Here is a 24344-nt window from a genome sequence, read left to right on the forward strand (position 1 = left end):
GGGTGAGGGGGGGGGTTGGGGTTAATTGGGGGGGGCGGGGCCGTCGGTAGGCTCCAGAGTGAACGGGGCGGGGGGGGCGGGGCGGGGCCGGGTTCCGGGGCCGGCAGGAAGCGGAGGGAGCGCGGCGGGGTTTGAACCGCGGGGCCCCGCGCGGCTGCAACGGGACCGGGACCGGGACCGGGAGGGGGGTACCGGGACCGGCCCCCCCCCAGCCCCGCCATGCCGATCCGGGCGCACTGCGCCATCTGCTCCGATTTCTTCGACAACGAGCGGGACGTGGCGGCGCTGCCGTGCGGGCACACCTTCCACAGCGCCTGGTGAGCACCGGGGGGGGGGCACCGGGCACCGATGGGGGGGGGCAGCGCCGTGCCCCGCGCTGACCGGGCGCCCCCCTCCCCACCCCCCCGCTTCCTCCCCCAGCCTCAGCCGCTGGTTCGAGGCGGCGCCCAGCAGGACCTGCCCGCAGTGCCGCACGCAGGTAACCGGCACCCCCCGGTGCCCCCCGGGACCCCTTGGTGCCCCCCCTGCACCCCCACGACCCCCCGTGTCCCCCCTGCACCCCCACCCTCCCCCCCCGAGCACCGGGGGCTTCCTCCCGTCGAGCTGAGCACCCGCTGGGAGTGCCCCCCCCCCCCAGGCGCTGTGTGCCCCCCCCTCTGTGCGGGTCGACCCCTGGGCTCTCCCCTGTGTTTAGGTGAGCAAGAGGCACATCATCACCAAGCTGTTCTTCAACGTCGCCTTGGAGGAGCAGGCGGTGCCGGACGCGGAGACCTTGCAGGTATTTCTCTGGGGTTGATCCTCTCCGAGGGGCCAGCAGCCAGTCCCCAAGCTGCTGCCTGCTGTGCTGTGCCCGTCTTTGGGACCCAAAGCACTTCAATGCCTCCTGCTCCTTCCCACTGCCCACCCTGGTCCCAGCTCTGTCACAGCACTGCCTCCCCCAGTGGTTGTTTACTTGCCCCTGCCCAAACCTCAGGCGGCAGCGCAAGGAAGAGCAGGGAAAGGCAGACTTCTTACGCTTCTCTCCTTGCCTGGAGCCCTGAAGCAGCACCAAACAGGCACCCAACTGCTGCTTCTCGCTCGGACCTCCAAGCTGCCACCGGTGGCTGTGGGAAGGTGGCTGCAGAGCTGCCCGAGAGGCAGAAGGAAGGCGCCAGGCTCACGCAGGCGTCACTCCTGTCCCCCCCTGGAAGGAAGGGGCTGTTAGACAGAGCCCTTCCTGCTCCTTTCTGTACAGGTGGGTTTGTTTGCAGGGGCTCACAACGAAGCAGGGCAGGGTGCCAAGGCTGGCTTGGTTTCCAGAGAGAAATTAGGAGACGGACTAAAGCTGTGCCTGCAGGGGCGTGGGCAGTGCTGCTGCTGGCTCCCCAGGGGGATCCTGGCCAGGGCTGAGGAGCTGGGCCACGTTCTCCAAGTGCCACCCGTGGGTGGAAGGCCCTGCACGAGGAGGGGCTGCTCCGTGCTCTCCTCCGTCGTTTAATATGGATGGAGCGTGGCTCCGTATGTGGCGGAGTTAGATCTGTTCCAAAAAAAAGTAATCCGTTGACCTTGGTATAATGGGACGCTTGTACCCTCTTGTGTTTAGAATCAGCATGTGCAGTAATTACCATAATTAGCATTGTCATGGCAACTGCTATATGTATATCGTATGTTTTTAAAATAAAGCAAGCCAGACTATGATGTCAGTAGCACTGTCATTCTCGGAGCCCGCAAATAAAGAAACCGAGCTCAAAGTGTGCGTGCGGAGGCAAAGAAAAAGCATCTCTGGGCACTCGAAGCCGTGTGCCCTAGATGCAAAGCAGTGGCTTGGAGCAGGTAAACATTGCCTGTAGGCCGCATTCAGATCAGCTCTCCTAAGTGTAAGTAGATGAGTGACTCAGAAATGGCATGACTGGAGAAAAATGCCCTGGAAAAGCTTTCTCTTCTCTCTTAGCCCTGCTCCCCAGGGCACACGGCTGGCTCCCCCAGCCATGCCCACTCTGCAGGCCGTGCTGGAGACCTGCTCCCTTGCTCCAGGGCGAGACTGCGGACTCTTCTTGCACAACATCATGATGTGTTACCATCAAGCCTCCTACAGAGGTTGTGTTGTTGTTGCTGGAGCAATATCTAGACCGAAGCTCCCAGCTCCCCTAATGAGGGAGCCGAGATCTCTATCGAACAGGAAAGAACCGAATATTTGCTGTGCAGATGAGGGCGGTTAGTTTTTAGGGGTACTCGCTGCCCCGTGCACGGCTCCGGGTTGCTCTGTAATCAGTCAGCTCTGTAATCAACCCGAGCTATATCTGTGCAGCCTGCAGATGTCCTCAAATGAGTCTCTGGCCTCTTGCCATGGTAGAGTTGGACTGGGGCAAGGGAGCGTGCCTCGGGGGGCTCACAAACCGCGTGCCAAGCTGTGTCCCCACGGAGAGACAAAGCAGAGATGCACTTCTGTGAACCGGTGTCATGCACCTGGCTAGAAGTTGTTGGAAGGAACAACGTTGTTGTCTGAAACCCTTCTCTGGGTTTCTGCTTTGCTTCCCACTGCCAGGCATCGGCTTCAGCCGAGGCACTGAGGGTGGCTTGTTTCCCTGGTGGAGCTGCAGACCCCAGGTCGAGCACTGCGGCATATCTAAGCTGTTCTCAGAGCTCAGCCTGTTGTGTTTGGTTTCTTTTTTTTTTTTTTTTTCCTCCTGCACTGCTCTTAAAGATGGTCCTCGGCCATCAGAACAGTCTCCACACGGCTGTTCCGAGAGCAGAAGTGTTCGTTTTGGGGTGGGACACCTCCCCAGGGCTCATCTGGAACCTGGCACTACCAGTCGCTTGTGACCTGGGGGGCCAAGAGCCCGTTTTAGGAAGGAGACTGGGGGATTTTGCTCCTCCTGGCAAAAAGGAGGCAGGAGGAGGATTCCCACCTGCAAATCTGCTGGGGAAGGAAGGAACCTGGGAGGACGGCTGCCTGTTTGTGGTCAGGTTATATGCATCTGATCCTGCGGCAGCGTTGCCTTGTGATTCAGGGTTGAAAAGAGAGCAGAGCTTGCATCTCTCAGAGGAGTGAAAATTGGGAGCAGCCTTTAGGAGCGGTGGTGGAGGATGAGGGATTTCAGATTAAGTTGATGAATGAGGTAATGTTACATAGCTGCCTGCGCTAGCCCAGGATTTCTTTTGCTCTCATGCTAATTAGCACGTCTTGTGAGCTCACTAATCGTTCCTGAATAGAACTCAGAGGAAGCTGCTTCAGAACAGTTCCTGCAGCAGAGTTAATTCCACCTCAGCCCTCCGGCTGTTGTCCCCCTGGGGGCAAATCCCAGTCAGCTCTGCCCAGCTTTCCTCCAGTCCCTTCTGTGTACCCAGCTTCAGATCCCATCTTCTCCTTCCTGGCTTTGCTGTCGCTCTTGGTCCAGTCAGCTCCGCGGCCGCTGCTCCTGCTATTCTCAGCTCAGATTTGCATGTAGCACTCTGGGTTGCACAGATTTGTGTGCTCGGCTTCTGTACTGTGTTGGCATTTTATTGAGGTTTTATTCCACTGCAGTTCCTGCCTGGCTTGTTATGTGCTTTCCTCTGCAGTTCTAACACAGCTTTTTAAGTCATCTTCTGTTGACTCTTTCCTGTATTTTTTTTCCCCTCTCCCTCTCTAATGTGTGAGAGTTACATAAATATGGATGTAAAATACGTATATTTTTGCTCGTCTTTATAAACTCTGTGTGCTCCCTTTGGCTATTTGCCAGCACTCACAGGTCGCATCGCTCCATCTATAATTTAACCCACAAGTGCGTGCTCCCTCTCTGCTCTTCGGTGAAGGTGTTAGAAATGCCTGACCTTCCCCAGGCCATTGGGGTGCCCAGGAGATGTTCTGTGGCACTGTTTGGGACAGAGGGGCTTGTCGGTGATCTTTTTGTGTCCACTTGGCTTAACTGTTAGCTCATCGGCCTCCCAAACTGCAGCAGCTTTGGCGTCTGTCGGAGTGCTGGCTGGTGCCTCTCGGTTTTGTGCTTCATCACTCTTTAAGAAGTTCAGGTGTGCCTTCGGGTCCCCCACCTGCACACGGCTCAAGTTCACCCCAGTTCAAAGTGGCTCGCGATCCAGCTAGTCTGGCAGAATCCCTGCCTTATTTGCCTTGTTTAGGTAAAACGTTATAAAAATCCTTCCTGTCTGATTTCCCGTGTTTCCCTGAGAGCCTTCCAAAATTATTCAGCTAAAACAAGATGACTGACAGTGTGAGAAACACAAGGTTGACAAGGCTAAGATAAAACTGGGATCTTCTCTTCTCTCCCCGAAGGGAGCCAGTTGGAGGTGCTCTTTTCGTTCCCTGCAATAATCCTTGTTTGTAACTCGGGGCTCGCTGTTAATGCGCGCTATTCTTAGCGCCTCGCTGGTGCAAATGGCCTGCTGAGAAACCTCTCAGGTCCTTTAGGTATGGTGAGAGCTTCTCCGCAGGCTGTTTCCTAATCGGGCTGTCTGTGCTGTGTTTCAGAATGAACTGGACAAGGCGAAGGCTCAGCTCTCTGCCAAAGGTGAGTTCCAGCTGCCGGCAGGTCCCGGGCTCTGCCTGCGTGCGCTGCTCTGGTCAGGCCCGAGGATCGTGTCTGCAGAGCTTGCCCCTTCCTGAGGCCAGGGGCATGGTGCAGGCTGTGAGTCCATTCTGGAGCAGCTTCTTCGGAGCTTTTTCCAAGGAGAGGCTGCCTAAAGCTGTGCAGAACCTGCCAAACCTGCCCGCGGGCTGGCCCAGCTCAGCTCTGACTGGGCTGCCCTCTGCAAATTTAGATACACGTGTGTAATTTCTTCTGCTTCTCTTACTAAGAGCTACAAAAGCCCAGCACGGCTACGTCTGGAGTAAGCTTGCTGAAAGCAGAGCCTGTGGTCTCATCACTGGGAAGCTCGCAGCTGCTGTTGCTAAAGGCTCATTCCTGCTAACAGAAAAGGGGGGGGGGGCGGTAAAAGTGGTGCCCGAGCAGCAGTGGGAAGGTGTTGGGTTTGTTTGGCTGTTGCAGTGCCACATGTGTCACTTGAAGAGCAGACGGGATTTGGTGTGTGCGCTTCCATTTTTCCCATCTTTAATTTTAGAGGATGTTTGAGGGAGGCAGGAAAAGCGAAAGCCCTGGAGACTTGTCGATGGGTTTTAAGCATCGTCTGTAGGCAGCCTGTCATCAGAACATGAGTCATGAGCAGCGAAAGGAAAATGTCAGTCGGAGTGACAGAAATCCAAAGACATGCTAACAGAAAGGAGAAATCTTTAAAGAATGCTGGGGGCTCACCCACGCCCCGAGAGTAGTCTTCCCTCTGCCTTTCCTGCGTGCACGAGACAGACGCGAGTAGCCAGTGGGCTGGGGCTTCGGTCCTCAGCCTGGGAGCAGCACTGGGGGGCCCGCACGTCGCTATTCTGAGGCCTGTTCTCGTGCTAGCTCAGTGCAGTTTGGTGACTTGGTAGGGAGCCAGATCTTCTGGGGAAGGTGGCTGGGATTCTTGCTAGGATGTTATCCAAGAAAAACTGCTTGAAGGCCTGCTCATCTTCGCGGCTTCTGGTGAGTAGAGGTTCGATCTGACATCCCCCTATCCTGGTCTGTTCTCGTGTTGGAAAGCAGCAGCTCGTTCCCACCTCCTGCTTCCTTTGCTATGGGCACTCTGCTCTCTGGTGGCTCTTGTGTATAAATTCTCCCCTTAAAGATGTGCTGTGCGCTCCCTGTTGTAGCGGAGCTGTGTAATTGCCAGCTTCTCATCAGCTTGCAAATGGCTCTAGAGGCGTGGAGCTCTGTGCAGCCCCAGCAGGTGAAGTGGGAGGCACTTGGAGTGACTCATTTGAACTCATTCCTGCAGCATAGGGAGGTTCAAATCCTGCCATCTGCCTCTGGGCAGCTGGGGAAGGAGGAGGGGGAAGCCCTGGCTCTTTTTGGGGATGTGGAGTTCCCGCAAATGCAGCGGAGCATCTCCAGGTTGTGCTGCCTCTGGTGAGGGTGGGTCATTCAGCTCAGCGGAGACAAAATGCTTTACTAAGGGGAACTTCTCTCCCTCCACGCTTCTCCTAGCACCTGTGTTTCTGCTGGGGTACATTGCTTCCCTCCTTCCCTGGTGGCTCCTGTACTGCCTGGCCCACCAGCGGAGCAGCGCTGCTGTTCACGCCACCATGGGCCGTGGTGGCACCGTGTGAAACTGGACTGAAAGGAGGAGCAGCCTCCTGGAGGGGCACCCGGTGCCTCCCCACCGCTGCCAGCCCGGAGCCACAACAATTTTGGCAGAGGAGGAAGGTGCCGAGCTGTGGGCTTCACCCCCTTCTCGGCAGGGCTGGGCGGAGGGGCTGCAGCTTGCCATCGTGCCCAAGTGCTTGGAGCTTTCTGTCGGTGCTGGCTGTTCTGCGCTTAGCTCTGCCAGCTCGGGGCTGCTTGCTGCCCTGGGAGCCGTTCTCCCCTTGTCTCACCAAAACAAGTGGAAATCCAGCGTGGTTTTCACCATCTTCTCCGCGGTGTTTGGAGGCGTGTGCCTCATTCTGTGCTGCCTGCACCTCTGCTGGTGGTGCTGTGGGGAGGGCAGGGGACATCACGGTGATGCAGTGGGGTCCCTGCACGTTCAGGATGGCTGCACATCCCGCCTGCTCGCCTGCATCAGGCTCCGTGTGAAGGGACCAGGCTTGGCTCTCCAGCTTGGTGTGACTCCAGAGAACAGTTCTCCTGTGCACACCCGCCTGGGAGAGCATGCAAGAGTTAAGATGCATCAGCTTAATGCTAGCAGGGCTGGCACTGGAAAGCTATTAAAGGGAACTTGTTATCTTTACTGAAGAAAATCTCGAAGCCTGCTGGCACTGGGAGAAGCAATTGCTCGGTACAAACCCCAGAGCAGACAGCTTTTAGGGAAATGGCTCTCTGCAGGAACGGCCAGCTCCTAGCAGCCTGAGACCACAAGCAGCGTCTGTTGTGCTGCTGCTGTTGTTTGTGGGGCTGCTCAGGTCTGGGTTTCTGGGCCGTGACCTTTGTGTTTTCCCTTTTTTCTAGAGAAAGAAAAGCGAGAATGCCAGGCCATCGTGGACGGGCTGCGGGACACTCTCGATGTGCGCAATGCCACCATAGAGTCGCTCCAGAAGGTGCTGGGAGAGACGGAGATGCTGTGTTCCTCTCTCAAGGTACCTCTCCCATCCCATCCCGGCAGGACGTTGGCTCTAGCCGTTGCACAAGCACTGCTCGTTTTGGCCAGGTTCTCCCCAGGCTGTGATAACGCAGACGCGTGGCTCTGTGCTGGTGGGGATTTGGGGCTGGAGGAGCCACCAGCCCAGCCTGGGGAGTGTTGGCTGAGCCCAGCAGCTGGAGCAGCAGTGCTGACCGTGACCGCACAGGTATCGGCAGGAACAGTGTGGGAACTGGCCCCAGCGCCCTGCTGGGGAAGCGCCGGCTCCCTGCGGTACAATGTTCTTTTTAAATGGGTTTCGGTCAGGCGGGATTCAAGGAAAATTAGTTTCTTAGTTTGATTGGAGGAGAAATCAAACCAAAATATACGGAGGGGGAGTTGCAAGCTTCAGCTGAAGCGGGATCTGATCCAGCTAACTCTCCTGTCTCTGTTCTGTTGCCAGGGCTTTCCTTCGGTTAGGTTAGTAATGTGTGAAGTCCAGGGATCAAATATTCCCGTTGTGCTTCGGCATGCAGTGACTCAGTGTGTAGTCATGCAGTGTGCATAAACAGCCAGTGGAAGGGGAGTAAGAGCAAGAAGCACTTCGTTGGGATGTCTGGGGGTGAGCAGGGGGACTTTGCCTCGGCAGCGGGGCGGGCTGGGCTGCCCGCTGTGTGCGGGGCCTTTGGGCAGGTGGGACTGGGAGCAGTGGGTTGGAAGGGGGAGTGGAGGTGAACTGCACCTCTCTGCCCCTTGGGTCTAACCCTAAATCTCATGTTCCTTGACCTGCCAGGCCACGCAGCTGGGGCGAACTTTAAGATGGGGACATGGTTGTGTCCCCACAGAGCAGCTGGGCTCTTCCTGGAGGAGCCACCTGAGGTCTGCACAGCATTAGCAGCAGGATGCTGTCGCAGGGCAGGAGATCTACAGAAGGGAATTAACGCCACACAGGCCTTGCTGTTGGCCAGCAAAAGGTTTTGGTGTTTTGTTGTGTTTTGTTGTTTGTTTTTTTTTTTGACTGCCCATGGGATTAGATTTACACCCAATCTGCTTGGGTGTAAAGGCAACCCGGGTCTGGATCATGCCCAAGATGCTCTTAGGATCCTGGGTTCCTGGGTATACCAGTGGCAGGATAGTACTGATGCTTCCTAATCCTGTAAAATAAACAAACAAATAAAAGCACTCTTGTGACAGTGGAAGCTGGTGCTTGCTGCTCAACTCCAGCTCTGTGCTCGGCTTTCCTGCCGGGTGCCTCAGGAGGCAGCTCTGGGGTTGCTTTGCCTGGTGCAAAGCCCTCTGAGTAGGCTCATGTTCTTTTAGTGAAAGCTGGGCAGGGCACAAGGATGAGGGACCTGAGGGTAATCTTTTCCGTGGTGTATGGGGTTTCCCATCTGAACGCCAAGCAAAGCTTTGTACTGCATCATTTCAAGATTAGAGCAGTAAACGTGCAGGAAAAGCACAGCTGAACTAGCTGTGAGGCAGGTCGAGCCCCCAGGCTGTCCTGGCTTCTGCTGGCACTGCCAGCTGCTGCTGAACCTTGGTGTGACAGCTTGCTGCTGTCCCAGCCTGTGAGAGGCTGGGGACCCTGCTCCAACGCGGCCCAAAGCTCTGCTCTGGGGGCTTTTTTTTATTTTATTTATTTTTTTGAAGCTGCTGTGCGAGGTGCCAAGGAACCTGCAAACTTAGACAACACAGATGCATTGAAGTGGTGTGAATTCAGGCCAGCTTTCCCACGTCCTCTGCCAAACTGCAGATCTCTGTTTCCTTAGCTCAGCTGAAGCTCGCTGCTGCTGCCTGCTGCTGGAGAGCAGAGAAAGGTGCTGGCTGCAGGAGATGTTGCAGCCTCCCCGGGCGGGTGAGAGAAGCGCCCGGGTGGGTGGCTGGTGTGGCTGAGATCTGCCAGGAGAGACCACGCAGTGTTCCTAGTTATGCTTTAAGCAGCTAATAGCAAGGAAAAGCGGGAGGCTAAAGCAAAGGGCTTAGCTGGGTAGGGAGCAGAATGCAGCAGCAGCAAGGTTTGCTTGCTTCGGACTCCTTTGCTTTTGAAAAACAAATTGTCGCTGCGGACAGGGTGCTGCCCGCCCCGCAAATCCTCCTAGCAAGAGAGAAGGATCCAAAGCAGCTTCAGCTTCAGACTCCTCTTGCGATTAGCACTCGGACCCCGCTGTGTTTGCGAGGAGCAGAGGTAGGGGTGCAGCAGGGGGGGGAGATAAACTCTCCGTAATCCTGGGCTGCTGAGGTGGTGATAGCATTAAGAGCCAGCATATGCTCCCAGCTGCCCGCAGTGCGCATAAGCCAGGATGTTTCTCTAACAATCCCCGGAGCCCTCCTGACGGTCTGCGTGCGCTCGCTTCTCTGCAGAAACAGATGAAATTCCTGGAGCAGCAGCAGGAGGATAACAGGAGTTCAAAGGAGGAGGCCCGCCGTCTGCGGAACAAGCTGAAAACCATGGAGCGGTGAGATGCTGCGCCCCCCAGCCGGGCTGCACGCCTCCCCCCTTTCCCAGCAGGGAGGGAGAGGTCCTCCTGTGCTCGCTGCAACAGCCAGCCCCTCACACCGGGACTGTGACTTCTCCTTACCCCGCCAGGCTGGGAAGTGCTGCGTTAGCAGGTTCTGCCTGTCTGTGCTCTTGCCCCTGCTTCCTTTCCAGGCAGCTGCTCTCCCTAAATAGCAGCAGGGCACGGAGCTGTGTTCAGAGCGGCCTCATCCCTACTCCTCCGAGCGTGGCTGTGCGCTGCTGCTGTTATTGGAGAGGCTGCTGGGGCAGAGCCCAAATCCCAGCCCAGGAGTACAGTTAGCTGCACGGGCGTGGGGCCCAGAAGCTGCTCTGTCAGCCCCGTGTGCAGCACGTGTGTGCAGCTGCCCCTTCTCCAGCCAGTCCACGTTGTGCTAGCAAAATGCCCTGCCTGCAGTGGGGCCCTTGCATCTCTCTGCCACCTCTGCATTCAGGAGCTCAGGCTGGGGGAGCTGCTTGGGGGAAGCAGGGCTGCGGGCTCCTTCCCAGCTCTGTTCGTGACTCACGAGCTGAGGGTACGTTTTCATCAATTTTTTTATGCAGGATTGAACTGTTGCTTCAGAGCCAGCGCCCCGAAGTGGAGGAGATGATCCGAGAGATGGGAGTGGGGCAGGCAGCAGTGGAGCAGCTTGCGGTGTACTGCGTCTCGCTGAAGAAGTGAGTGCTGCAGGCTGGGCACGGGCTGCTGCTGCCCTGGGTGTGCAGGGGGAGACCCCTCTGCAGGCACGCAGGCTCTGCAGGGCTCCTGCTGCCTCTTTGGGTTGTGACCGACAGATCCTGGGGACCCAGATCGCAGCCTGTCACACCAAACCGCTCGTGTTGTCACTGTAGTGACACGTGTGTCACCATGGGAACTGTCTCCGGAGCTGTCAGTGCACCTATGTGGTGATTATCGTTCCCTCGCTTCTCCTCTCGTGCCTGGGGGGAGATGAGTGGCTGAGGGGCCCCGGGTTGTGCTCCGTGCTGCGCTGCACCGTGCAGCTGCGGCCTCACGTGCTCCGGCAAGTGGGACCTGCAGTGCTGCCATCCCCTACCTGGAAATCCATCTGGTCCTGCCGGGCAAAGCCACGGCTTCTTTGGGTCCGTTCTGATGGCAGCTGAATAATTGCAGCTTTGATACAAAGCTGTAATGAGCCGAGTGTCCCCGTGGTGTAATTGGAAATGAATGCGCATGGCCAATAGCATAATGCCTCTGAGAAGTCACTTAAAGGAAAGTCCTCTGGTTGCTGCCAGCATGGAGGCTGCTCTGTTGGCTGTCCGTCTCTTCCAACAGCTGAAATGTTGCTGGATCTGGTTTCCATTTGTTCATGAACCTCTCCTCAGGCATGGCAGCCCCGCAGCCTCCTCCCTCCCCGCTCTGAGGCCATGTGTTTGACACGCTGCTGGTCGGTGTCAATGTGCTCAGCTCTGTTCCCTACAGGACTTGGTGTCCTGGCTTTTCTCCAGTGGTTCTGCAGCTGCAGAACTTCAGAAAAATGGTCTCCGAGAAGTTCTGTCTCCATCTTCATGCAAACGCAGCGCGATTCTTCTGGTCTCTTTTCAGGGAATATGAGAACTTGAAGGAGGCTCGCAAGGTATCCAGTGAGATGACAGAGAAGCTGAAGAAGGAGCTGTTTGCTGCCAACAGCAAGGTAAAGGGAGAGTGTGGGAGTCACAAGGCTGGCACCTGGTCTGTAGCTCCCACCCAGTAACTGGTCCAAGCCCCGTGCAGTGCCCCCTTCCCGCGCTGGGCACTCTGTTAGAGGTACAGCTGGCAGGGAGGTGTCAGGCTGGGGTTTCTGGGTCAGGCAAGATGCCGTGGTGTGCAAACACGGGCTGTTATCAGCACCGTGGCCTGGAAGGCAGCAGCAGGCTGGGGTTTGCTGCTTCCCCTGGGCTCCAGCAGCTTGTGCAGCCCCCAGCTGCTTGTGCTGCAGCATCGGGGCCCTAGGAAGGGTGGGAAGGAGAGGTCTGAGCCAGCACCAGCCACGCAGAGCGTAGCCCTGGCTCGGCACAACCCCAGTGAACCCCCTGCTGGACTGGGCTGAAGCAGGCTGGCCAGGACTCCTGCGTGGTGCTGGGTCCGAGCAGGAGAGGTTCCCAAAATGTGAGGACACACACGGGGCTTGCACAGAGCCTCCCTGGGCTAGCGCTGCTCTGAGCTGAGCTGGCACAGGGCTCGGAGCTGCAGATATGCCCCTTGTTGCTGTGCTGCCCCTGTTCCAGGGCTGCCTGGGCTCTGTTAGCCCAGGTCAGGGATTCCTGTGTCAGTTTTGGAAGCGCGTCCCCTTGTAAAGCTCGTGTGTAGCCCTGCTCTCCGAGGCGCAGGTGTTCCCTGGGGTGCACCCAAGTCCAAGCTCACAAAGTGAGAGACTGTGGGTGGATTTGGCCTATTTTTGTTCCCCAGACATAGCTGTTGTGGTCCTATCAAACTGGGAAGAAGGCTCTTGGATTGCTGAGCTGCTCCCCAGGCAGGTTAACCCCTTAACGTGAGGTGCTGCCGTCGCCCTGGTTCTGGCCGAGTCTGTGCCAAAATGCAGTCGCTTTCTTGGGTCAAGATGCGAGTCAGCGTGCTCCGGGCTTGGCTGCCAGCGAGCTGTCTGTGCCGTCGCTTCGTGACCCCACTTCCAGTCCTTTGTGGTGGTGCCAGCCCACCGCTCAGCCCCCGGTGCCCTCCTGGTGCCTCAGGTTTGTCCGTGTGCCAGTACCGCTGATGCACGGCCACCGCCCGGCCTGGGGCTGGTGGTGCTGGGATCCGCTGCGTGCAGAGCCCTGCAGGAATCCAGGCTGGAGCCGCCAAGCGTTAAAACACGGGAAAGCTGTCACCACCAGGCAGAAGGGCTGTGGGAAGGCTTGTGTTGGGCACGCAGCCCTGGAGATCCCTCTGCAGGCAGCTTTAGGGAATGAGCAGGCACTGGATGGCTGTGGTGTAGGACAGCCTGGTCAGAGGTTGGCACTGGAAAACCAAAAGCAAGGAAGAGGAGCACGTGCTGCAGGGCATCCTGCTCTGCCGGGGACCTGCCATCTCCCTTATCCGCGTGCTATAACCAGTGTTGTTTTTTTTTCTGCAGCTGCAGAGAACTGTTTCAGACTTGGAGAACACAAAGGAGGAGTTAAAAAGCACCCAGAAGGATTTGAAGAATGCAGACAAGGAGATTTTGGTGAGAATATTGGTTTTTAGTCTGCAGTAACTGGCAGCTGGCCATGGCCTGCAGCTGCAAAGCCAGGAGTTGTGCAGGCTTTTGCTCAGGGGCTAGGTTACCTAGCCTGACTCACCCCTTATCTGCTCCACCTCTGATCTCCAGGGGTGTGCAGCCCTGCCAGGGGTGTTTTAGGTTGGACATTAGGAGGAACTTCTTTACTGAGAGGGTTGTGAGGCAATGGAATGGGCTGCCCAGGGAAGTGGTGGAGTCACCATCCCTGGAAGTCTTCAAAAGACGTTTAGATGTAGAGCTTAGGGAAATGGTTTAGTGGGGACTGCTAGCGTTAGGTCAGAGGTTGGACTGGGTGATCTTGAGGTCTCTCCTAACGTAGATAATTCTGTGATTCCTTCTAGTGCAGATTTATGGATGAGGGGCTGCTGGTACTTCTCCTATATCTTCCCTTAGCTCACTGCTTTCCCTCCTCTCTCCAGAGTTTGAAGAAGAAGATAGACATCCTGCAGGATACTCTGAAAGTGCCATCTGTGACCAGGGAGACGCTCAGCCGACTGGTCTTCGAAAGGTCAGTGAAGTTCATCCTCACATACAGTCCGAGGATGTTTCCCCTGCCAGGGAGATATCCCCAGGGCTGCTGTCTCAGAGCTGGCCTTCCAGCAAGTGTGCCCTGCTGTACAGGGACCTAAGATCCTTGTCACACTGAGGAGTCCAGACTGATTGAGGCTGTGCCTGAGAACTGCATCCTTTACATTTTATCATGCCTTTTCTTTCTGGCAGCAAGTCCTCTTACCCCAGTATGGCAAACTGGGCTGTGTACGCTGAGCACCAGCGGGCCGGTGTGTTTCCCTGGGCTCAGGGCGCTGCCGCTGTGAGCACAGGCCATCAGAGGTCAAACAGCACTTTGGGACATTGACCATAAAGCCTGGGGTTTGGGTTTTCCATCTGGGGACTTAGAGTAGAACGGGGTTTGGATGCTGGTCCTGCTGCTGTGGTGCAGCTCCCCAGGGGGGCTTGTAGCTCTGTCTCCCTCTCGTCTGCTGCACGGCAGTCTCCTGATGGCTGCTGCTCTGCGTGGCCTTGCAGCCCTGCTCCCGTGGAACTGCGGCACCCGAAGCTCCACCGCCCAGCCCACAGCGACGAGATCAATCTAGATGCCACCTTTGATGTGGACACCCCCGAAAATCAGCCCTGCAAATCTCTCTTCAGCCCTGCGAAAAGGCAGAAGCTGGATAAAAAGCCGTGAGTTTTCCCTCCTCTTCCTGCTTCTAAAGGAGATCAAAGTCTCGCTGCTTTGGAAGTTGCTGTGTGAGATCAGACAGCTCTCCAGCTGCCTGGTGTCGCACTGCAAGTTTTGTCATCGTTTGCTCGGCCTCGTCTGTCCTTGCCAGCTCCACTTGAACAATGAATCTCTTCTGATTTGTTCCTTGTGCTTCTTGCAGGCCTCCCGTGGTAAATCTGGCAAAGAAAGTTCTGAAGGAAACAGTGGAGGTAAATGGACTGATCTTGTTTTCTGTATCACCTCTTCGATTCTGCCGTTAATGAGCTTGAGATGAAGGCCCCGTTTTCCTACGCGGGAGATGCTCTAAGCAGAGGCCAGCCCATCTGCAGAGCCACAGCACACACTTCAAAGTGCTCTGCTCGCCTGTCTCCTAGAAACACCGTGTTGCTGGCGCACAGACCTGGAGCCGGGCAGGAGAGGGAGGGTGGGGACGCACGCACTTCTTGCCGGTTGTCCTGCCTCAGATGCGCTTAGCGAATGCGCAGCGTGGGTCTGATCACAGCGGCCACAGGGTCAGCTGGGGGGCTCTGTGCCCAGGTTTATGGGGCACGGCGTCCTGCCTCGCAGGCACTGCTCCAAACGAGCCCCAGTGGGAGGTGTGGAGCCTCTGTTCTTTGGCCTGACGTGCTCTGGGCGTGCCTGTTACCCGAAGTAGCTGCCCGCATTGTTAGCGCTGCCTGTGCGTGGACTAAATTCAGCAGGTCGTGCTGGTTAAAGGGCTTCTCTCGTTATTTTTGTGGGACAGAACTGGGCAGATGATCTGGAGGATGAGGCTCTTAAAGGGCTGCTGCCAGCATTCATCAGGAACTCCGTTCACTCCAAGAAGCTGACAGCGGGCAGCTTGCTGGGTTCCCACAAGAACACAGGCACGGTGAGTACGGCAGGCTGGCACTGCACACCTCTGTCCTGAGGGCACCCCACAGGATCGAACGCAGCTTCCACCTTGCTGCATTCAGCGTGGGGAAAATAAATCTTGGAGCATGACCTGGCTGCCTCCCAGCCCTGCAGAGCTCCAGGGATGACAGATGGTCACTCCCCGCGTGGCAGCGGATTAAATGGCCTTCCACATCCCCTTCTTCCACCTCCTTGGAGCTTTGGGTATTTTCCTTGTACGACTCAGTCCCAGTGACAAAATCCTAAGCCTTGCGGCAACCTGGAAGGCTCAGTTTCCTTCAGGAAGGTCCTCAAACTTCCCTGAGGGGCTGCCCTTTCCCAAGGCTAAGGCCTTAGCGCAACTGCTGAGTGTCCCGAGTGCCTGCAGGTGCTTGTAACCTCCCCTGAACACGTGGCCTGCGAGGCTGCCCCTTTTCTTATTCAAGACAAGAAGTAGCCACGGCTCTGTGCTGCTGTTCCAGTCACGTTTATTTCTCCCTCCTAGGTGCGGATGGGGTATGACGGCTTGGGAGGCAGAACAAAGTTCATCCAGCCTGTATCCTTCCCTGTGGCAGTAGTGATGCTCTGGGGGACCTGCGTTGTTCCTCCTGTCTCAGCCAGCTCTGTCGACTGGTGCAGGACTCCCCGCTTAGAGCCTGGGACCCCCAAGGGACCCTCACATTTCTCTACATCTGACCAAGCGTGCCTGAGCTCAGCAAAGGCATCCAGGCCTTGCTGTGAATGTTACGGGGGGAATGTTTGTTGGGAAGGACCCGGCAGCTAGAAATCAGAATGGTTTGCAGAGGCCTCTCCCTGCCCTGTGCCTGTGCAGCTGCAGCCCTCCTTCCTGGGGGACAGTGCTGTGCCTGGCCTGGAGGGTGCCTGGAGGCCTTGGGCTGCTGCTGGAGGAGAGGTTGCCCTAAACCCACATGCTCTGGGGGCGCTGGTTTGTGTAAGCCTGCAGCTCTGTTAGCACGGAGCGTGCATCTTCCCTCCTGGTTGGGACCTTACAGCTCAACCACGGCTGGGTTTGCTGCTGTTAGAGCACCTTAACGAGGGCGTTTCCCAAATGCTTTTGGGGTTGCACCTCCAGGGCTGGCTCCCAGGGCTGTGGCTCAAGCTAGCCTGGCTCAGGTACCACTCTGTTCTGCCCGCGGGGCCTCGCTGTGTGCTGTCCTTGACCCTTTTCCCCTCAGACGGACCCCGCAGCCCTCCGGCCCTGTGCGGTGAGGAGCAAGAAGAAGACCGGCTCCAGGCCGGGGGCGGCAGCTCCCCCCGCGTCCCGCAGCAGCAGCCAGGCGCGGCTGGACGGCTTCCTGCACTGAGCCGCGCGGGGGAGCCGCGGGCGCAGCCCCTTTTACCCTTTTGCCCTTTTACCCTTCCCTTCCCCCCTTTTCGTGCACAATAAACGGGTTTGCTCCTTCTGTGATGTCAGCGCGGGGGCTGTGACGTCACGCCCCTGCTCAGGAAGTGACCTCACGGGGCAGCAGGGTGCTCATTGGGTGGAGGACTGTGACGTCCTGTGATGTCACGGGGAGGAGGATGCCGATTGGCTGGCAGGGCAGGGGAGCAGGGCTGCCATTGGACAGCAGGTGGGAGCGCTGGTGCAGCCCATGACCTCACGGGGAGCAGGACGCCGATTGGCTGGCACCCCGTGACCTCAGACAGCACGGCGCAGCCCATTGGCTGCCCCACGGCTGGATAGCGAAGGCGGCAGCCCATTGGCCCGCCGCCTGTGCCGTCCGTGTGACCTCACGGGGCGGGGCGCGCGCCGATTGGCCGCCGCCGCGTGACCTCACGGGCGGGCCCCTTCGGACGCCGATTGGCCGCCGGGCCGGCAGGGGGCGTGGCGTGGCTAAGCTCCGCCCCTCCCATCTCCCGCCGGCGGGCGGGGAGCGCGCGCGCTTTCGCGAGGGGGCGCGCGCGCGCGCCTTCGCGGGCGGCGCATGCGCGGCGGCGGCGGGGCCGGCGGCGATGGCGGCGCGGGGCTGATGGCGGCGGCGGCGGCGCGGCGCTGAGCAGCGGTCCCCGCCCGGCCGCCATGGGCAACGAGGCCAGCCTGGAGGGCGGCGGCGCCGACGGGCCCCTGCCCCCCTCCGCCGCCGCCGCCGCCGCCGGGGCCCCGCCGCCCGCTGCCGCCGCCCCCGGCAGCGCCCAGCCGCCTTCAGCACCGGGCGGCGCCGGACAGCGCCCGGGAGGCTCCGCGCCCGCCGCCAGGTCAGGACCGGGGGGGACCGGGGGGCGGCCCCGGGGCAGCGGGAGCCGGGCAGAGCCGGGTTCGGGGGCTGCTGCTGGGCGAGACGCGAGCGGCGCCCACTGAGGCCGCCCGAAAACGCCGGGGTGGGCAGCAGCTGCCGGCGGGGAGCTGCCCTCCCTCGCCGTTAATTAACGCAATTAGGGCTGGGGGCTGCGTGTGGAGTGGCTGCAGGGAGCAGCGCGTCCCCCAAAGGGAGCGTGGGGTCGGCAAAGCCTGCTCGGCCCCGGCCCCAAAACCAGAGCCAGACCCTACACGCCCCGGCCCGGGTGCGAGCCGAGCAAAGCCAAGGGCGCCGCTACCCCTCGGTGTGAGCCCACCCAGCCTCGCCTTATGCCAGGAGGCAGCCTGGGCGCCCTAACCCCGCTGTGTGCTTTGGGTTTTGATTCCCTGTGGTCATATGCAGCAGCACGCGGAGGTTTTGGGGGGCAGAGGTATCGCGGTGTGAAACTTCCCCCTGTCCCAACAGCCTGTCCTGCTCTGCTGCTCCGCAGAGACCCCAAAGCACAAGGGATGAGATGAGCTCGGTGCGTGGGGCTGAGCTGGGATGGTCCCAGCTCAGGAATAGCTTGGGGCAGGGTGTGGGGTTGCTGGGGGTCCCAGGGACTGGCCTTTGGCAGCCGGTGGAGCCCCGTGCAAGGACCAGGGTGAGGAAAGAGCATCAGGAATGGGGCTGTGAGAAGTGCTCTGAATTGGCGAAAACAGCTCAAGTTTGGGAAAAAAAAACAAACAGTCGTGCAGCTGAGGTGCTCTGTGCTGCCTGTATGGCAGCTCCCGTGAGCGTGCTGGGCATTGCCCTCAGCGGTGCCCCCGGCAGTGCTGGGTGGTCGGGATGTACCTAGCAGCAATTTAATAGAAATAAGAGAGAGCAACTTTCCCCGTTTATACAGAGACGGTTTTCACGCTTTTCACAGGCTGGCACAGATACGCAGCCACTGTCTGTTCTAACAAGACGGTGCTAGAAACGAAGCCACGAAGCGAGTCTGTGACGGAGGCATCCCTGGCACGTACTGCAGCGGGGCCTGCCTTTTCCTCTATATTAAACTCGCGTTCTTCGGGCTCTTTGCTGACCTTAAGGCTGGCGCTCTGGAGAAGCTTGCCACGCTCCTGCAATTAGAGAGCACAACTTCATTTGGTGTAGGATGCTTGGAGGGCCAAGGGGAACGGGGCTGGGGTCGGGCGAGGAGGGGAAAACCAGCCATGTAATATTTCAAGCCTATAAAACCCACCTGAGTGGAACAAAAAGGGAGCAGGGAATGGTTTACTGGGCTGACCAAGTCAAAATATTTGCTCTGTCAGGGATCCCACCGGGCTGCTTTTTGCCGTGATGGGCAGGCTGTGTCAGCTGCGGCCGCCTGCAGCAGCAGGTGGGAATTGGATGGTTTTTAAGGTCCCTTCCAACCCAGCCCCTTCTGTGCTTCCCTCCAGCAGCCCTGCTTTTACGCCTCTCGTGGCTTCTTTTCAGCTTCTTTTCCTCCCCGCCCTGCAGCAACAGCAGCTTCGTCCCCGAGTCTGTCGGGTGCAGGGTGCACCGTCCAAGGCAAACGCGACGGGGTGCAAGTGATGCTTCCTTTTCTGGTGTGCTGCAATGGGAATCTGCTTCTTGTGCTACACGGGGTCTGCAGGAGGAGCTGCAGCCTGTTCCTGGGAGGGTCCTCGCTCCACCTGCTGAGATTTAATGGAGACAGGGAATTAGCTGCCCTGCTGGTGTGGTATCTGGATGATTCTTGGCCTCTTACAGCTTAGAAGCACGCGCTTGCTATCGAAGGTAGACTCAGCATCTTCTCTGGGCTGGGGCAGGAGGCAGCAGCTCCCTGCCTGTGGAGGGCTCCCTGGAAGGCAGAGGAGCGTTACCACCATGTCAGGGGAAGCTGCTGCCAAATGCAGACTATTTTGTGCATGTCCATGTGTTGTTTTTCCTTTCATTCTTTCTTTCTTTTTTTTTTTTAAAGGCAACCCAGCTTGGCTTGAGAAGGAAAGCAGCAGTGTGACACAGCCTGGCTGCCGGCCCGGGCTGCTGAGGGGCTTTAGGAAGGCAGGCAGAGCAAAACCCAGAGTTGGGTTGTTGAAGCTAGCTAAATGACAGCAAACGTATGTGAACGCTGAACATAACCAAGTGTAGGAAGCTTGCCCAGGGGTGTGATGGGATATGTGACTGCACAAGGCTTAAATAACAGCTTCACCTCCCGAAATGTGCAGCTTCCCTCGGCTCCGAGCTGCGGTTCTGCGCTGCGCAGCAGACGAGGGGTTCACGTTGGCCTTGTTCTCCACGAGGATGTGATTAAGGAGCTCGGCGTGTTCTCTTTTGTCAGCAATGATTTAGTTGTACTTCTAGGCCGTAGTCTGTAGAAGAAAAATGTGCGTGTGTTTAACGAGGCACCTTCCAGAACAAGGCACGAGGAGAAGCCCTCCTGCCCAGTCAGCACTGGGGCCATGGGGGGCCAGGGGCAGCCGCTGACCGCTCCCGGTCCTTCTCCTGCCACCAGCACCGTGTTGGGTCAGGGCTGGAGCTGCTGGAGATGAGGCAGGAGGTGAGGAAGGGATGTCTCATGGACACTGAGCCTTCCACCAAGCATCGTGGTCACACAGGGGTTTCCCCGATCCACGAGGAGCTCTGTCTCCTCCCTGAAGAACAGAGAGGTGCAACCTGCTGCCCACTCTGCCTGCCATCTTCATGGTTTTTGCAGCCTGGGCACGCGGGTGGAGAACCTCCTGCAGGCTTCCTCCTCTCTCCGCAGCCCTCACGTGGCCGGGAGGCAGCACACGGTGTCTGACTCAAAGCAGAGACCCGTCTGTGTTGCCGAAGGCCGAGTGTTTGGGGGCAGGTGGGGGCCGTGAGGTTCCTTGCCTGGTTTTGGGGTCTGCCAGCACCACAGGCCATGGGGTGGCCGCTCCGGAAAGCTTCCAGAGGAGGGTTTGTCAGTTCCTCTGAAAGCCACAGAAAAAAATGCCTTGGGCCAAAGTGACGTGGGCACAGATGTGACGAAATATGGTCAGCCTGGAGTTGGTGTGCCCTTCTCCTCAGGCCCGGCACAGTGCAGCCACAGAAATGTATGCTGGCCTGCCGGGGCAGAGAGACTGCAAGAGGCCAGACGTTGATGACTGAGAGCTACCTTTGGACCTGGTTTTGACTTCCCCTCGAGCAGCATTTTGCCTTTCATCCTGCTGGGAGCAGGAGCACTGCCTGCCCGTGGCCGTGGGGTGAGCGCTGAGGAGCTCCAGGGGAGCCGGGGCTGACGTGAGCTGCAGGAAGGGGGCTACTGGCTCACGGGGGCTGCTGGCACAACCACGGCACGTCTCAGACACGTAGCCTGGAAAATGAGGGAATTTAATTGGGAGTTTGGCTTTATAACGGAGTTTGAGCTTTGTTAGGGGGTGTTCGGTGTGCGTGACCTCCCCTGACGTGCTCTTGGGGTTGTCCTCCTCGGGGTGCTCTACTCCCTGGGAGCCGTACGTGAGCATCAAGTCAATGTTAGGTGTCCTCTTATGCTGTTTAATGAAATCAAAGGGTTCCCGTCCCTCTTGTCAGCACACCTGGGTCCATAGCGGGCTCCCCCACATGGGAAAGAGCCTGTAGCGTGCTGCTTCCCTTCGTCAGCCGAGACGTGACGAGCACAAAGAGATTTTGCTGTATTTAATGTCTGTGAAGGGATGAAACTATATATGGGAATTACTTTCAAAGATTGACATGTTGTAGCTGTTAACATTTTTTTTTTCTTTACCAGAAAAAAAAAGCAACACAAATTGCAGCATGGGAAAAACAGGAAAAGCATAGCATATTTTTTTCTTTCATCTCCTTGAGAAAACATTTCAGTGACTGATATGTGAAGCTATGAGTTACATAGTAGGACTAGTTGGAATTTGAAAATGCATAGTAAGTTCTTAAGGGACTTGGTAATTTGCTTTGCTTTTTTGAAAGAAACAAATCAGCTGGTAATGCGAAGCTTATGAAGGGGTTGGGGAAAATGCAGTTCCGAGCTAGATCTTTTTCCACGTTGACTATGAACTGTACTTTTTCCTTTGATGAAACATGAAATTACTTTTAATTTATTTTGTTCCAATCCCAGTTACATAAACTATTATTTGACTGTACAGCTGGACTGAAAAACCGTAGGAGGTCTCACATTTAGGATTTCGCTGCCTCTTTCTCATTAAGCCTACAAACTGATTTCTTTAAATGCACCTATTAATCTTCTTAGGGAGACAAATCGTTATTTGGTTGGAGGGGTCTTTTTTTTTCCTTTTTTTTTTTTTTTCTTTTTATTTTCTTTATAAACTACGCTCCAAGGCCAACTGGCAAAATAAGTGCCAATGCCCTGAAGCCTTCTCAGGTACGCCTGCAGTGCTGCCAGGCCATGTGATGAGCGCACGTGCTGAGGTGGGAGGCTGGATTTTAGCTAGGTCTGTGGGCTGAAGCCCACCCCGAGCAGCTCTGCCACCAGGTACCTGCTTGCTGTGGGTTTGTCGTGGTGTCACCGTGGGTGGCAGCAGGTTGGCACACTGGTCCTGCCACCTGCCCACAGCCCCGTCCCCCAGTGGCTTGCCCAAGAAGTCCCCATGGAAAGAGGTGGTAGCGGTGTGGGGCTGGCACTCCTGTCCTGATGTACCCCTTGTGCTTGGCAGTAATCCCCGAGCCTGGCATGGAGCGGGTCCTTTTTTTCGGCTTTAGCTGTGCGGCATGTGTTGTGCCGTTGGCATCAGTTGAGTCCCTGCTTCAAGAACCCGTAGCACAGTGCTGCTTTCCATGGCACTTTGAGCTCGCTGCCCTGACCTGTGCTGGTGGTGTGCAGGGCTACGAGAGAAGTGTGGTCAGAGCAGGAGCTCTGGGCTGGGCTCTGTCCGTGGCAAAACGCGTGGCTTACTCGGGCCTGTCCCAGAGACCTGCTAGGCCGGAGCAGGGAAGGCAGGGTTTTCACAAGCACTTTGTTTCCTTGTGTGTGTTCCCCTCTGCTCGTGTGCCTGCCCTGTGAATCTTCAGCTTTGTGGCTGCCAAGCATGCGGGTGAGAGGCGGTGGTGTGCGGTGCGGGCCCTCCTTCAGGCCCCTGCACAGCCAAGGCAGCACCACTGCTTGAGCTCCAGCGAGCTTTTCCTGGGCTCTCTTCTCCAGCACAAAAGAAAGGAGCAGAATCACATTATTTGTGATGGATTTTGATGAATTTGGATGGATTGTAAGATGTTGTATTTTCTTGGTTTTCAGTCCAGTCTGTCTAGTATCAGGAAAATGCAGGTGATCGGTGCGAGGGCTGCCAGGTGCGTGTGACGATGGTCCTGTTTGTCCTGGTACGACCACCTCTAGGACATGTTCTCTTTGAAACGTGCAGATTTTTCACTCACCTCCCTATCAGCTTTGTCTCTGGCCCACCAATGATGAGCCGCTGGAATTTGGGTTCCTTTCACCCACTCCCAGCACAGAAACTGCACCGTCATCGGGGCGAGGAGCTGGCAGGGCTCGGAAACGCTTCCTTGGCCTGCTGCCCTTGCCGACCTGCTCTGCTCTTCTCACTGCCTTCCAGCAGCGTCACTGAGGAGCGTGGGGAGATGGATGTCCGCCTGCTCTCCGAGCAGACCTGCGGGCTGCGTCCGCGCCGATACGAAGGTGGCAGATGTCTGCAGCAGATAGCGCTGGAGCACGTCGTGTCGGGGCCGTAAATACTCCTGATGCTGGTCTGCGCGAGGAGGCAGTGCTGGATTCAGCTTACATCGCTGTAAAGCATTCTGTGCTGCTCAGTGCCTACCCTGGCTGACCCGTTTTATTTAGGTAGGGCGGCTGTTTAGTCCCAAAGAGTGGAATTTTCCATGCATTCTCCCTTTCCCCTCTTTCTGCAAGCTGTGTCTGCTTGGAAATCCTGCAGGTGGGGACGGGCAGGTTGTTTCCATGTGCATCACGTTTGGGGTGTCCTGAGTGCACCTTGTGTTCTGCTCTCCTCTCAGTGCTAGGTCCGTGCCTGGGGCTCAGGTAGCACCTGGACATCCTTGTGCTTTGGACTCCCCATGTGGCCCTTTTTCAGAGCAGCCAAAGCCTGCTTACCCCTCGTTACCTTTATTAGCCTTGGTTTTGACTGGTTAGGCCAAATTATGATAGAACATCAGGTCTTGCTGAACCAGGACGATGGTCCGTATTCCTAAGTCATGAGCCATTGTTTACCTTAGCCTGGGAGAAAAAAGGTGTCCAGAAACATCACTCCGGGAGAAAACTCAAGCAACTCCCTCAGTATTCCTCTTGTACTTTGTCTTATCTGCCTTTCTTGTCTTGAAGCATCTCCGAGCTGCACTGGTTATTAGATTAGGATCTGATTCCTCTTGGCTCTACAACTCGGTTTCATCAAACCAGTGTCAATAATTGCCAGCTTAATTTTATTTATTATTAACTAGAAATGCAATCCAAAACACTCTGAATTAACAAATTATCATGTGGGGTTTTTTCTTCGAAACATGGAAACCAAGTCAAATGGCTGCTTTGTGGAGTAATAAGGCGGCTGCATCTGGAATCCAGTTCTCTCAGTGAGCAAATTCCTTCGCCTTGAGTTTTACCTGCTTCCCATCCTGCAGGGCTGACGGCTGGTCAGGAGGGCCGCGAGGGTGGTGGCATCAAATGGGCAGGTGAGGCTGTCCCTTTGGGGACAGGTGGCCTGGTCTGAGGTGCGTGCGGGGATAAAGCATCTCAAAGAACCTGCGAAACCTGGGTACGTGATGTTTTTCCTTGATCCTGTAAAGGATTTGGCAGGGGAACTTCAGACTCTGGTTTCAGAAGCACGTTTAAACTGAACGGCCTGAGATACTGAGGTTGATACTCTTAGCGGCATAGCTAGCGTGTTATCCTTTAGTTTTGCTTCCTTTCCTGCTGCAAATACCACATTTGCTCACACAAACATTTATTAATTCTGAGCGGGGTTTGCTGCTGGTGGCTGGGCTTCCAGCTGAGAGCTGCAGGCAGCGCTGCCCTGAGGTGGGCAAACAGCCCTGTGCCCTGCAGCAGTCACGGGGGGCACGGGGCGATCCCTGCCTGCTCAGTCTCGTGCCCAAACGCTCTCTGCTCCTGATGGCTCCTCCACACAAGGCATCAGCTCTCCTGGTACCCTGAGGCAACCGAGGCTGGTTGAAGACCTGAACAGCACAGGGAAATGTCTAGGGGATGACTCCGTGACGGAGGAGGTGCTGCGAAGTGCAAAGATGCAGCTGTGGGATGGTGCAGGGGGCATTTTTCACAGAGGCACACAGAA

At 57.0% G+C, this 24344-nt stretch overlaps 2 protein-coding genes across 6 annotated transcripts in view; both read left to right on the plus strand.

Annotated features, from left to right (window-relative positions):
- Positions 1-135: 135 nt before the first annotated feature.
- TRAIP (TRAF interacting protein) lies at positions 136-16202 on the plus strand. Its single transcript, XM_082768557.1, has 15 exons — positions 136-317; positions 421-478; positions 695-778; positions 4448-4487; positions 6957-7084; positions 9427-9521; positions 10124-10237; positions 11124-11211; positions 12631-12720; positions 13194-13282; positions 13801-13956; positions 14157-14205; positions 14742-14867; positions 15375-15425; positions 16066-16202. Exons 1-15 carry the CDS (start codon positions 220-222, stop codon positions 16192-16194), a joined length of 1395 nt encoding a protein of 464 aa, XP_082624683.1. The 5' UTR covers positions 136-219; the 3' UTR covers positions 16195-16202.
- Positions 16203-16879: 677 nt separating this feature from the next.
- The window catches only part of BSN (bassoon presynaptic cytomatrix protein), a 69089-nt gene continuing 61624 nt past the window's right edge, over positions 16880-24344 (plus strand). For all 5 annotated transcript variants that reach the window (XM_082768043.1, XM_082768042.1, XM_082768044.1 and 2 more), the window contains exon 1: positions 16880-17086. In XM_082768043.1, the coding sequence (XP_082624169.1) occupies positions 16911-17086 (176 nt within the window). In that variant the 5' untranslated portion in view covers positions 16880-16910. The remainder of the gene's footprint in view (positions 17087-24344) is intronic.

The sequence above is a fragment of the Aythya marila genome (genome assembly GCF_965140915.1).
Source record: "Aythya marila genome assembly, chromosome: 10".
Taxonomy (NCBI): domain Eukaryota; kingdom Metazoa; phylum Chordata; class Aves; order Anseriformes; family Anatidae; genus Aythya; species Aythya marila.